General features: G+C 35.7%; 1 protein-coding gene across 1 annotated transcript in view; it reads left to right on the forward strand.

Annotated features, from left to right (window-relative positions):
* Positions 1-14,216, forward strand: part of TUBGCP4 (tubulin gamma complex associated protein 4) — a 67,310-nt gene that overhangs the window by 3,008 nt on the left and 50,086 nt on the right. The window contains exons 2-10 of the mRNA XM_023527712.1: positions 1,550-1,769; positions 2,009-2,139; positions 2,664-2,724; positions 4,933-5,020; positions 6,738-6,819; positions 8,921-9,047; positions 10,108-10,188; positions 12,332-12,470; positions 14,061-14,161. Coding sequence (XP_023383480.1) covers positions 1,707-1,769; positions 2,009-2,139; positions 2,664-2,724; positions 4,933-5,020; positions 6,738-6,819; positions 8,921-9,047; positions 10,108-10,188; positions 12,332-12,470; positions 14,061-14,161 — 873 coding nt within the window. The 5' untranslated portion in view covers positions 1,550-1,706. The remainder of the gene's footprint in view (positions 1-1,549; positions 1,770-2,008; positions 2,140-2,663; positions 2,725-4,932; positions 5,021-6,737; positions 6,820-8,920; positions 9,048-10,107; positions 10,189-12,331; positions 12,471-14,060; positions 14,162-14,216) is intronic.

A 14,216-nucleotide genomic window follows, 5' to 3' on the forward strand; every position in this document is an offset into this window, starting at 1 on the left:
TTTATAAGTGCTACAAGAATTGTATTTGTACATATCTTATAAGATATAAAATAAATTCTTAACTGTAAAATTCTTGACTTATTGAGTCAAAAAATATGTGTGTGGAGCAGTTGCATGTGTGTATGTTATATTGATAAATGTAGTCAAATTGCTTTCTGAAAGGACCATACCAAGTTCTGTTCACACCAGAAAATTTACTCAGACTTTCACCTGTATTAGGTATTATTCTTCTCAGATTTCAGAATTTTTTCTGGATAATTTTATAAGTTGTCTTTCACATGAACTTTAAAAATCGATTTCTAAGGAATAATTTTGGGACTATTTTGATTAACATTTACTTTATAAGTCAGTTTATGGCAAATTGACTTTACTTATGTAAGATAAAGTATGTTTTCCCATTTTAATGGTATCTGTTATGTACTTTAGTAGAGATATTCAATATTTATTAAATAGTCCATCTTTTTTATTTGTTACTATTAACAATGGTATTCCATCGAAATGCCACTTTTATCTCATACCAAATTGGCCTTTCTGTGGATTTCTATGCCTTTGTCTAGTCCTATACAAACTATTTTCTTTATTGCCCATTTTAATGTGTTGGCAACTTATTTAACACCTGTCAGTATCAATTTGTTGATGTGTAATGTGGTAAAAATATTTATTTTGCAAGGTTATTGATAGAATTAAAGATAATGTTAATAAAAGTGCTTGCTACATACCCGGCAGACTCTGAAAGGAAACTGCTATTTTTATCAACATCATCATCAACATGTGAGAAACCAGAGGGTCAAGGTGGCTACTGTGAAAATCACTAAATTTCATTTGGAATTTTAATGTATAAGCCACCTTCAGAGGTGAAGGAAAAATTAGGATTTATTTATCACCTGCAATGTGCTAGGAACTGCATTAGGTACTAGGAGGTAGAATAAGTCATAGTCCTTTTCCTTAGGAAGCTTATAGTCTGGTGAGGGAGAAAGACAAGTAAATCAGTGGTTGAGAAACAATGTGATAAAGTGCTGAGTGAAAGGTAGTCACTGGATTATATGGGAGCATACAGGAGGAGAATTTAAATTACTTTATTAATCCTCGGAGCTACTCTCCATTTTTATCCCATTTTTACAAATAAGGAAACTGAAGCTACAAGGTTAAATGACTAAGGCCACACGGCTGCTAAACTGCAGAACTAGTAAAAGGATTAACCTTAGTCCACTGAAGCCAGTGCTTCTGCTCTTGCTTTATATATTTTAAACAATTCAAAATGTAAAAATTCAAAAATATAAATTTATTTTACCTGAGATGGGTCTTATAAATTTCTAATGTTAGAAGTAGTTTTATAAAAAATGCTTATACATAAAGGATATACCCAACTAAATTTCAGGTTGTAATCTACCTCTTAACCAGTTTGAGGCCTTTCCCTATTTCTAGTTCATATCATTAGCTCATTTAAATTAGCTTTGGAGGGGCTTTTGTCTTTTGAGGAATAATTAGCAAAATACTGTTTCCTTGCTTTTATGTCAACATCTGAAAATGTTTACATTTGTTTAAACAGGTGAAGCTGAGCCCAGAGCTACATACATAGCTCATCTTATTAAAATGGTGGAAATAAAGCAATTGGAAGGAAATTCAAGACCATAAAATTTGCTAACTGAAATACATTGCATTGTTCATACTAAGTTTTTGGAGAAAACTTTTTATCCTGCTAAATTATGGAGGCAGAAGAAGAACAGCAGCGATGGAAGACAACCTTTTACTCAGAATTACCTAAAGTGGTGAGAATTCAACCACAGAATTCCAAAGTGGTTGTTAATTTAATGACTTCTGTGTTCTTTCTTTTCACAAAAGAAAAGTAAATTTTATAGGTAGTATTTGTAAACTTTAAGAGTTATACAGCTAAATCTAGTAGGCAGTTTGCCTAGTGCAGACTGCAAAATCAAGTACCTGGTATGATGCAGTGAATCTAGTGGATACTTGATGTATTTTTACTGATTGTATTCTTTTTTGTTTTTAGGAACTTCACGCCCACTTGAATGGATCCCTTAGTTCTAATACCATAAAGAAATTGATAGCTAAGAAACCAGGTCTTAAAATCCATGATCAGATGACTATAATTGATAAGGGGAAGAAAAGAACTTTAGAAGAGTGAGTTTGGGGAGCTTGTGAACATTCTTCTTTTCTTCTCTGTCACTTTTTTGAGGTTGTAAATAATATGTAAGGATTCAGATTTTAGTAGTTAAAGGAATAGGGTAGCCATCTGGTTTGGAGAGTATAACTTGACATACAGCATTTTTCCAACGGTCAGACTGTCAACAATATTTTTAATGATTTATGTTGTTTGTGAAGTTATAGTATATTGGAATATTCTTTAGACTTGAAGATACAGGCTTACTGATTCTCCCCATCCCCATTTGCTCCTACTAGTGATGGAGTGCGGGGCGTGGTGGAAAAGGGAAACTATTATTTCCCAAATAAAAATATCAGTAATGTTTTATTTTTAGTCATTTCATTATCTTTCTAGATCAATGTAATTTTAGAAAAACTCCTTCTGTGGTTTTTTTATAAATATAAAATTACTATTAGCCTAAAATCTGTTAACTCAGCTTAGTGAGTTTTGCCTTGAGTTTTTGATGACTAGAATATATTAAAACTTTTCATTCATGTTACAGATGTTTTCAGATGTTTCAGATTATTCATCAGCTAACTACTAGCCCTGAAGATATTCTAATGGTAAGAAATGAAGCAATTTTCAGACTGGTTTAAAAATTAGTAATTTATGCCCTTCTCTTGTTGCATTGAGTCTGATGAAAAATGTTTTCTGCTTTTTTATGGCAACTCTTTTCAAAACCAATGTAAGACATTTGCTTAAGAACTAATATCAAAAGACTATGTTCATTGTAAAAGATATGAGAAAAGAACTAGATAAATATCTTCTGTTAGATGGAAGATGATATGGGGGAGAAAATCTGGTCCTGTTTTCCATAATATTTGACTACAGCTAGGAATGTCTTTCATAAGGCTTTATCTCTCTTGCTTGGGAGACTTTTCACTGCCTGGGTGGACATTATAGAGAGTGAAGAGGTTCTAAAGGTGCTTAGAGATTGAATTATTAATCCTTAGGGAAATTGTGCCTTCCCCTCTGAGAATGGAGATCTAGAGGATACAACTGTGTTCTCTTATCTGAAGCTCCATGATACTAGAGTCTCCATGATATAGAAGACTGGCTTCTGTAAGATTGATCTGACCAGGATGGCATTTAAATGTCCTCTTTGTAAATGGAAAAAAAAAAAATCCTGTCAGTGTTCTTAATCATTAGAAAAATGCAAAGTAAGTAGTATAATCTGTGTTTTTAGAGAACTAACTTTTGACTGGTCAGGAAAGAATTTTCCTCCTTGATCAAGACTGATTCTCATGATAAACCGTAAATTAATCACCTTTTGGAGGAGGTTAAAGTTTAGTTCAACAAAAGTTGACTGCCCATAATGTTTCCATGCTAGAGACTGGGAGATAATAAATATAGATTGATATAGTCCTTGCCCCTGCAGAATTTATAGTCAGGGCTGATTCTGGCTGATGCAGATGTGGAACCCAGAGAAGTATTCTTAAATGTGGGTAGGGATCATTTCACAGACCTTGTGGCCTAGATAAATCTTCCTCCTATTGCTCTCATTCTATACTTGCCAGCAACCTTCTATTATTCATTTGGTTTCACAGATATCTCACCATCAAGAAGAGGGGTGCCCTGTATAGTAAATGTGATCATTTCAGTCATTGAGAAAGACTGCCACTTCACACCCTCACTTTCATCCTCATTGTCAGTGCACACATTAACAAATAGGCTTCTGCATTAGTTAAGGTGAGCTAGGGTAGAGTGAGTTGGTCTCTCTGGGTCTGCTCAGTTCTGCAGCAATGACAAAATGCAAATTCTTCAGCCTGCAGAAATGAGGCCCACAATCTAATGGTGGCAATGTGGAGTTCCTAGAGAAGCAGTGCCATGGAGTGTAGCACATAGAGGCTGTAGGCTATGCTCAGTGATAGAGGAAGCAGTAGTGTCTCTGTGTAGGGGTGTCACGTGATTTTTAATGTTGTTATGTTGTTCTAAGCTGTGTAGTCTCTCGGGCTGATTCTCCAGACCTCTTGGTGAATCTAAGCCACCTTTTTCATTTATATCTTTGGGGCTTTATTTAAAAAGTGAAAAGAGAAAAGATGAGGCCCAGACCTTGGATTGCAGTGAATCCACGAAGATCCTGCCACCTTATTAGGCACTGTCAGCACAACTATCCAGCCCCTTATTTTTTCTGCCAGGACACTGCTGCACTTGCCTGCACCACGTACACACAGTCAACACAGGTTAAGATTAAGATACTAACTATAAAGACTAACGAGGGCAGGTTGTCACAGCATTCATAACCTGTTTTTTTTTTCTTTTAGATTTGGTATTTTTTAGGATTGGTGGTAGAGAAACAAACATGCCTTTAGCCTTTTAGATATCATTTACCCTGGTCATTTTGTAATTCCTGGATTGTTGAGATTTGTGCTAAATTGGATAGTTTTTTCATATTTATCACCCATTTTCTTTGCCTAAGAGGAATTTTCCTAAATACTTCTGGGGAAAATTTAACACTGCCTAAAGAATTTCTTGAAAAATATAACTTACTCCTAAATAACTTGAATAAGAACCTTACAAAAAGTGTGAAAGATGTGCAGATTTAGATTTAATGTGGGAATGAGGGGGATGATGGGAGCTGTGGGAAATGTTGCAGTTCTGTCACGGTCTCCACCAGGGGTGTGACAAAGTGGATAGTCTTAACCACGGGGAAGACTTCCAGCTTCCTTGCAAATCAAAGTTAATCAGTGAAATAAAGCTATAGCACTTGGCATTTTCGTTGGGACCCTTACACTAACTATCAGTACTGTGTACATTGCCTTTATTATCAGGTCACAAAAGATGTCATTAAAGAATTTGCAGATGATGGTGTCAAGTACCTGGAACTAAGGAGCACACCCAGAAAAGACAGTGCTACAGGTAAAATTTAATTACTTCTCAACCCATGTACTGTCTCTTTTCCCTTGATCATTCATGCATTCACAAGTTGAGAATATGAAGCAGTTACTTTTACATTAGAGAATCAACACTCCAAATCTTATGATGTACATTAATGATGTACATTATTAATAAATGAGTTATTCTTTAAAAAATTGGTCAGGTATTATCTGTTTAAGGGAAATAAAAAAGCCTGCAAAAAATTTTTTTGTTCTCTTGTTTGTTTTTTTTTACTATGAGAAAAGGACATTTGCTCCTTAGAGTTGCAGTGTCTTAAACATAGGCTAATTCTTGCTCCCTGCAAGAAGAGTGAAACAATGGCACTGAGTGGATACAGAATCTTATGACAATCATTGAAACGAGGTTACTCAGTCATTTCTCAGGGACTAATAGTATCTTAGGTCAGGAGCAAGCTGGGAGGTGGTAAAACCTCTCTGGATGGAGATGAACAGATTTGGATGTGGTCTGGAGAAATTTGCTGGGACCCACTTTCCATAAGAGTAGCATCAGGAAATGATACATAGTATCTTTGAGTCCCTCCTAGAACTTAGTCTTGACCTGAAGAGATCCTACCAGGTCATCTTGCACCCTGACATGTTATCATGTTGGGGGGTAAAATTTTTGAAACTACATATAGTGAAGTAAATGTTGAAATGAGACAAGCAGATTCTTACCTTGAATTTTTAAACGCAAATCAGTTCCAAGTTGTGCTGGTGAGGATAATGAAAAAGGAAGAGAGAAGAAGCCTTCCAGTTATTAGAGCTAATTTGTTCTTTGAGTGGAGAGTCACAGGGGGTGTTAACTTAAGTATGTTAACAAAAGGGGAATGGTTAAATAAAGCTTAATGGAATATTAGGCAACCATTAAAATATGGTTGCAAAGATACTTTAATGACATGGGTATATGCTCAGAATACAGTGTTAAATGAATGAACAGGATGCATATACCTACTAGCATCCTCTATGCTTAGAAAAATAAAGACAATGGTTATCTTTGAGTGATGGGAGTACAGGTTATTTTTATTTTTCTTCTTTATAATTTCCTGTGTTTTACTAGAGATTTTCCACTGCAGGTAAGCATTTTAGAATTGGGGCACAAGAGTATTTTAGAGGTGATTGTTCTGGAGAGTGCTCTTTCAGAGACTACCCAGAAGAGAAGGTCTTGAGCACTCAAATTTAATAACATCTCTAGTGCCGTAGATGAGAAATACTTAACCCAAGCAGGAATTGGGTAAAAAGGAACTCAAAAGAGGTGTTTTTTTGTTTGTTTGTTTGTTTTTTTCTGGACCAGCAAGAAAACATTCTGCTAATACAGAAAAATATTTTTTTTTTTTGGTTTTATTAAGGACAGACTAGAAAGAGGGTTCTTGTTCTTGTTTTGTTGGAACAAGCATTTAAAACTTTTTTTAGCAACTTGTAAGAGTAATTTTGTCTATTGAATCTATGAATAATATTTAGACAGGCTTGTGTTTTTTATGTACTTTTTTCATTTTTCTAGTACTTCATTTTTTTTTTCAGTTTTATTAAAGTTCAATTAGCATTTACTAAAACGTATCCATAAGAGCCATGTTTTAACTCATCTTTAACCATGCTCTTGTCACAGCATAAAATGAAAATGTAATTGTTCATATAGGGATGTTAATGTTGAAGGATGAAATAGCTCATGATCTCTTCATATGTTTTCTTTGTGTCCTTTACAGGAATGACTAAAAAGACTTATGTGGAATCTGTGCTTGAGGGTATAAAACAGTCTAAACGAGAAAACTTAGACATCGATGTTAGGTAAGAAGCACCATTTAAAAAATCTAGAATGTGTGAAAATTTTACTGCTTTAATCATAGGTATAATGGGTTTTTATAAATTAACCAATGACCAATTTTTATCTTATATGAAAAAAGTCATTAACTCTATTGTTTAATGTTGAGAATGCAATTCTGAATTTATTCATATGGCAATAAAATTCTGAGTACCATTGCTGTAGTGAAGTATGGCTTCCCATTGCTCTTCAGTTAAAATATAGACTTCTTACTGTAGCCTCCAAGGCCCCACATGATCTGGCTGCCTCTCTTACTTCAACAGCTTTATCTGGACCACTTGTCACTTATTATGCACTGGCCTGCTCTCTGTTCTCCAAATAGGCCAACACTATCCCATCTCAGAACCTTTATACTTCCTGTAACTTTGCCTAGAACACATTTCCACCATATCCTTGGATGGCTGGCTTCTTCTTGTAATTCAGGTCTCAGTTCAGCTGTCAATTCCTCAAGAGAGGCCATCCTTGACCACCTTATCTAAATTGCCCCCCAAATCCTCTAGTCACCCCATTTATTTCCTTTATGGCACTCTTTTTAACCAAATGAGAATTTATCTTATTTGTATATATATGCTCACCCACTAGAGTGTAAATTCAGTGAGGCCAGGGACTTTGTCTTTTGATTCACCCCTAGACATTTAGTACTTAGAACAGAACTGGCACATAGTCAGGGCTCAGTAGGTCCTCAAAGAAAGAAAGCTAGCTGTAGTGTTTTCTGGCTATAAAATCTCTCAAAAGTAAGCTTAACTAGACTAATACTCCAATTAAAAAAAAAAAAAAGACAGAAAAAGACAAAAAGAGAATTCAGAAGACATACTAAGGGTCTATAAATGTGTATAAAACTATTTGACCTCAAATCAGATGATTTTAAAAGGAAATATTACAGTGCCATTTCATTAGCACCGTCACCCACCCCCGCCCCCCACCGCCCAGGGTAATAACTAGTGTTTGTGAACTTACACAGTCAGTGAGCATATGTAAGTAATAAAACCTCTCTAAAGAGCATTATGTATTGACCTCTAAAAATAATTTTCCTCTCTGACCCAGTAATTCCCTTCTAAAAATGTATCCTATGGAAATAAGTTGATTTTATTTGTAAGATTCTTCATTGTAGTGTTATTTATGACAAAAAATAGAAAACATCCTAAAACGTCCAGCAATCAGAGGACAATTACATTGTTATGTCCACATGGTTTGTATTGTTTTCTAACATTATTTAATGGCAGGGGAAATTGTTAAGTGAAAAAAAAAAAGATACTACATTTTATATATAGTTGTTCCAAATTTTGTAAATAAATGCTGGAGGAATTTATTTTGTGACTAAATAGATAAACTAATAAATGCTGGAGAAAAATTACAGGATATTAATAGGGGTTCTCTGGGTATTAGATTTCTTGTAGAATTTCAGGTAATATATGAAGAATGAATTTGTGTTAGCTATTAGATACATATTAGAATTAGAATATTATCAGTTTTGTAACTTTAATGAAATAATGATCTAAGCCTCCTGATGAAAGACCACATATGAAATACTCTTGCCAAAAAATTGAATCTCCTCTGATTAAGCCTCTAGACTAGATCCAATTTCCAATTTATAGGAAATACAAGAGAGGAACAAGTTAGTAACACAGGGATTCAGTCAGAAAAATCCAGTCTTTGAAAACTTTGTAGGACAAATGACCTGGTTTATTAAACAAATAAATTTAAGATAAGAGCTGGGGGAGGTGAGGAAGGGGGTGGAGGGTGCCTGTAGACTAAAAGAGACTTAAGATGCATTGATCAACACAATGTGTGGAACTTTAGTTGGATTCTGAATCAAACAAACTATGAAAAACAAATACTTGAACAAAAACCATGAAACAGAAATTTGAATACTAACTAGATATTTGGTGCTATTTAGGAATTCATGTCTCATTCCCTCTAGCAAAGTAAAATGTCATGTCAGTCAGGCTGTATTTTTCCTAGAAAGATGTAATACATGTACCTGCCATAGTTCTCTGGCCATACTCAAGAGTTGTCTTTTTCATCTGCACCATATTCATTTTCAATTATGTTTTTCTTATATTAAAGGTATTTGATATCAATAGACAGAAGAAGTGGCCCTTTAGTGGCCAAGGAGACTGTTAAACTTGCTGAAGAATTCTTCCTTTCTACCGAAGGTACAGTTCTTGGCCTTGACCTCAGTGGAGACCCTACCGTAAGTTATTTTTCCTAAATACATTTTATTTCTAAAAGGTCGAATTAGTTTGCAGGATAAGGGTTAGCTTCAAGCATCCTGCATTCTCCAGAGGTTCAAGACTCTGTGTGGATGAAGCCCTATTCTGCCCTGAATGACCATAATGTCTACATCTTCTCTTCTTAACCAGGATTCTGAAATAATTAATCCCCTAAAAAGTAAAAAAAGATTTGCATAACATGATTATTTTCTTCATTTTTCTAAAGATGGTACACACTTGGTTCCATTCTATATACTTAGGAGAGAAGTTAATTCATTACATACAGTGGATGTCTAATGCTTTTTTAATGCTTAATTATGGCTAGGGCTTAATTATCTCATAGAATCCTCAGTTAAGAAAGGCTGGCCTAGAACTTCTTGAATGTCAGATTCAAGCAGGATGTCTCATCTGTGGCACCATTGGCATTTTGGGCCAAATAATTCTTTGTTGTGGGGACTGTCTTGTGTATTGCAAGGTGTTTAGCAGCATCCCTGGCTGCTATCCACTAGATGCCAATATCACCCTCCCAGTTGTGACACACAAAAATGTTTCTAGACATTGCCAAATGTCCCCTGGGAGGAAAAATGCCTCCAGTTGAAAGCCACTGAATTAGAGTCCCGTGAAACTGGTTCTTAATGACTTTGTCTCAACTTGGTCTATTCTGCTGTTGTTTCATCCATCCATTTAATAGAAGCTTTCTTTAGTAATCACGTGGGTTCCTAAATCAGATAAACTCTCTTTGTTAGCTAGATACCCTTCCAGAAATAAAATTTGGCGACTGCTATTCTAGCTTAACTAATTAACCTCAGATTCACTGATATTTGACTTAGGATTCCTGAGGGCAAGGACTGTGTCTTTGTCAGCTTTGTATTCCCCAAAGTGTCTAGCACATTGTAGGTGCTTTATGTATAGAATGTGCAAATTAATCACTCTGCTGTTTTTTCCTGCTAATATTTTATTCTTCTGTTTATTGAGAGAACACCCAATTTCTCAGTTTGCCTAGAGTTCTTATGCATCCTCATTTTAACTTTTATCTTCAAGGCAGGACAAGCAAAAGATTTTTTAGAACCACTTTTAGAAGCAAAAAAAGCAGGTCTGAAGTTGGCATTGCACCTTTCAGAGGTAAATAATATTGTAAAGTTAGTCTGGAGAGGGTAGATTACAATGGAAAATAATAATCATTTTTAAATGGCTAAAAATACACCTGGCTTAGAAAAACATTTTAGAAGGGAAAAGTAGAGCTATTTTTTAATATAAATTATAATGATAAAAGATATGACTTTTTAGTCTTTCATGTTACTGTTTTTGTTTTTATGGTTCTTGGGATGGGTGTTGACTTATAGTACAGCTGTGTCTTTAAAAATAGCTAAGGACATCTTGCTAGAGAAAATGCATGAATTTCTGTCATCAACTTTGTCATTGGCAACTGACATTGAGAGAAGCACCAGTTCATCTCACTAGTTCTCGTAGGAGAAGGGACCTGAATGTATCACATGCACTGGCAAGAAAGGAAGTAGCTCATCATCATTTTATAAGGCTCAGCAGGGAGATCAGATGGCAATCATTGGTCCTCAGCTCTTTGGTAGCATGAGCAAGTGACAGATAATGTACAGATAATAGCTGGAGAACAATCACTTTCTTAAGTACATCCCTGTGAGTCAAACAAGGAACTCTACTCCACTTTCCCCATTTTACAGATGGATTACTTTTGTCCTATTTTTTTCTTTTTTTTTTTCCCGACATACAAAAAGCTGTACATAATAAGTTTGGATTTCTTAAATACAGGAAAAAATACTTAGGTTACTCATCTCATGGGGTTACTGTGAGCATTAAATGGCGTAATGTGTAAAGGTTGAGTAGCATCATGATTTAAAGATTAAGGAAAAAATTGGAGCTTCTTGTCAGTACTGGTGTTTTTCATGTCAAAAGCAGAGGGTCCGTTATCTAGTGGCGGAACTTGAAATCTAGGGTCTATGTTTTCACACTCTGATCAAAAAGACCTTTCACTTTGAGGGGTATCCTCTAGCTGACTGACCTAACTGTTGCCTGATTAAAACAATTGGTCAATGTAATGAAACAGGCCGTGTGCATCACTATGACCAGTTCTGGTCTTTGTGGACAGCTTCAGAACTGCTCTTTACTTTAGTTTCTGTTGCTTTTCTTGCTTGATCCGTTGAATGTAAAGCATTTCATTTCAACATATTATTGTCATTTGCCTTTTAAGCTATTTAGGAGATAAAGAGCACAGCTAGACATTTTCATGGTGGTTGTGGTATGTATGTAGCTAGCCTTGTCAAAATAAAACATGAGTACACTATGTGGAGAAAGTCTGGGCCCTAAAGACAGAGCCAGATTTCACCCTTTTCTCTATCATTCACTGGCTCTATGACCTTGGACAACTTTTGTTAAAAATACTTTATATTTTTAATTATAAAAGTTATATCTGAAGAAAATCCAAGTGTAGAGAATTATTAGAAGGAAAAAAATGAAAAATAAAAGGTCCCCTTCCTGTTTCATTTCTGCTACCAAGTTGATCCTGTTAACAGTTTTGTATTTATATTTTTCCAGACCTTTTTCTAATATATAGGAACACATATACATAACACAGAACACACATATACACATGGAGTTGTGAGGTTTTTTTTGAAAATTACTTTTTATGAGCATTAATTTCTTCATCTTAATACATTGCAAGATTCTTTTTATTTTCTCCCCTTTAATTCCCCCTCCCCCACTTCCACCCCTGACCTATGGATGTTGCTGTTTCCCCTTAAGAACTGGATCTCTGAAGGCAGGGTTTCTCCTCCCACATGCTCGTTGCATGTACCTGGGGCATGGCACCCCCGGTGCACTCGGTGGGCCTGGCATACCTGGGGCCTGGGGCACCCGGGGTATGGTCCGTGGCTCCGCCTAGGGCACGAACCCAGGACCTTCTGCATGTAAAGCAGATGTACTAACCAGTACATTATGGAACCACCCCACTTTGCAAGATTCTTGTGAGGTTTAAAGGAGCATTTATGTGAAAAGCTACAAAGTAGGTCCTTAATAAGTATTTATTATAATTGACCATAATTATTATCATTGAAATGAATCTAGAAGAATATTGGTAAATAAGTGGGAAGATAAAAGGCAAAGAAGAGAGCTGAGAAGATATAAGTAGTTCAGCTTTCCAGAACGTCAGAGACAAAGTACCTGGCTATAGAAAAAAAGTACTTTTAAGAACCACTAAAAGAGGTTATTGATGCCCTCTCTCCCTTTTTTTGAGATTCCAAACCAAAAAAAAGAAACACAAGTACTACTGGATCTGCTTCCTGATAGAATCGGACATGGGACATTTCTCAACTCCTCTGAGGGAGGGTACCCGGATCTGGTGGACTTTGTGAAAAAACACCAGATACCACTGGGTAAGGCTTAGGACTTCAGGTCCTCTAGACAACCCTTAGTCCCTTCCTCCCTCACCCCGCAGTTTGCAACCCATATGTAGGGAAGTACTGTTCTAAATATATAAATATCATTTAGAAAGAAAGATGCATGGTGTGTGTGCTTTCCGAGCCTCATTTAAGTAACAAAGTTTTAGCTCTCATGAGAATATAAGCTTCATGAGAGCAAGGCCCTTGTTTGTCTTGTTCACTGTTAATATTCCCCAGTTCCTGGAACTCAATATTATATTGAAGGAATAAGTGTCATCTAGTATTTTAAAATGACTTTAACCACATTTACATGTGTTATGAAAATATGTAACATTTATTTAAAAAGTAAAAATTCCGTTTGTCTACATGTACATACCTAGAGCTGTTTTTATTTAACAGCAAATATTTATGAAGTGCCAACTCTGTTCCATTCACTGTTCAAATTGCTGGGAATAGAGCAGTAAACAAAACAGATAAACAAGCTTGCTTTCTTAAGGAATTTATATTCTAGATTAGGTAAGAAAAACAATAAACATACACAAGAAAATATCAGTGTTAAGTTCTTTGAAGAAAATTAAACAGGCTGATATAATAGTGAAACGACAACTTTGGCTTGCATGGTCAGAGAAGGCCTTTCTAAAAAGGGAAAGAAGCAATTGGCTGACATCAGTTTTACTGAATGATAAATTCATTGAATTTACACATTTACCAATTTGCAAAAACATTTGTGTGAGGATGTGTCTTTTTTACTATTTATAGAATTTGCAGCTCTTTTTATGAGAAAATTTTTAAACATTCACAAAAGTAGAGAAAATGGAAACCACTTGCATAGTGATCTTACTTGGTGTGGTGACCCAGCTCTGCTCTCAGCAGAGTGAGGAGGCAGGTTGGTTTTGCCATTCTCTATACTGAGTGGCCCTGTGTTGAGGCTGCCTTAACATGAACAGACACCATCCATCAAGTCAGTGAAGTATTTTATTATTCCGGGGGGGCAGGGGGACTGATAGATTGTTTCAAGGCCGAATTCATTAATAGAAGTCATTCTTAAAATGAACTTACTTACAGCAGGCAGTAACTGGACAGTTGTCTGAGTAAAGGAGTTTGAGGGTTTTCTTTGAAGTCCATTTCTGCTCTTGGCTTTTTATAATGCTATAACCCCCAAGCAGTGCTAGCATTTTCTTACTGTTACTTTAGCTTTCACTGTAAGTTCAAGAAGTGCAGTAATCCTGCAAAAATTCCTTCTGCTTCCCTATCAGGATACTTTCCTTGCTTCTTCATGGTAACTAGCTTATAACACTCCTCTTTCCTCTCCATCTTGGTAAAAGAAAGGGGGAAGCACATGGCTGTGAACAGGGTATTAATTCCTAGTTTGGCACAGTTGCTGCTATAAGTTGCAGCACATATTTCCCACACAACTACACTAATTGAACTATGAATTTTCACATATAAGAAAAGGTCAATTTTGAAAGATAACTACTGAAAATTAGCATTGTTTGAAAAGATTTTTCATGTATCTAGTTGATGAGCACAGAATGAGTCCACTAATCTGCTTCTAATGACAGGCTTTTCCCCCCTTTCATCTAGAACTCTGTTTGACTTCAAACATCAAAAGTCAGACAGTTCCGTCTTATAACCATCATCATTTCGGATTCTGGTACAGCACTGCCCATCCTTCTGTGATCTGTGTAAGGTGTTTTGTGTCAAACATTTTGCTCCTTTTAGTCCGAGTTGCATTAGATC

This window comes from Pteropus vampyrus, unplaced genomic scaffold (genome assembly GCF_000151845.1).
Source record: "Pteropus vampyrus isolate Shadow unplaced genomic scaffold, Pvam_2.0 Scaffold19, whole genome shotgun sequence".
Classification (NCBI taxonomy): Eukaryota; Metazoa; Chordata; class Mammalia; order Chiroptera; family Pteropodidae; genus Pteropus; species Pteropus vampyrus.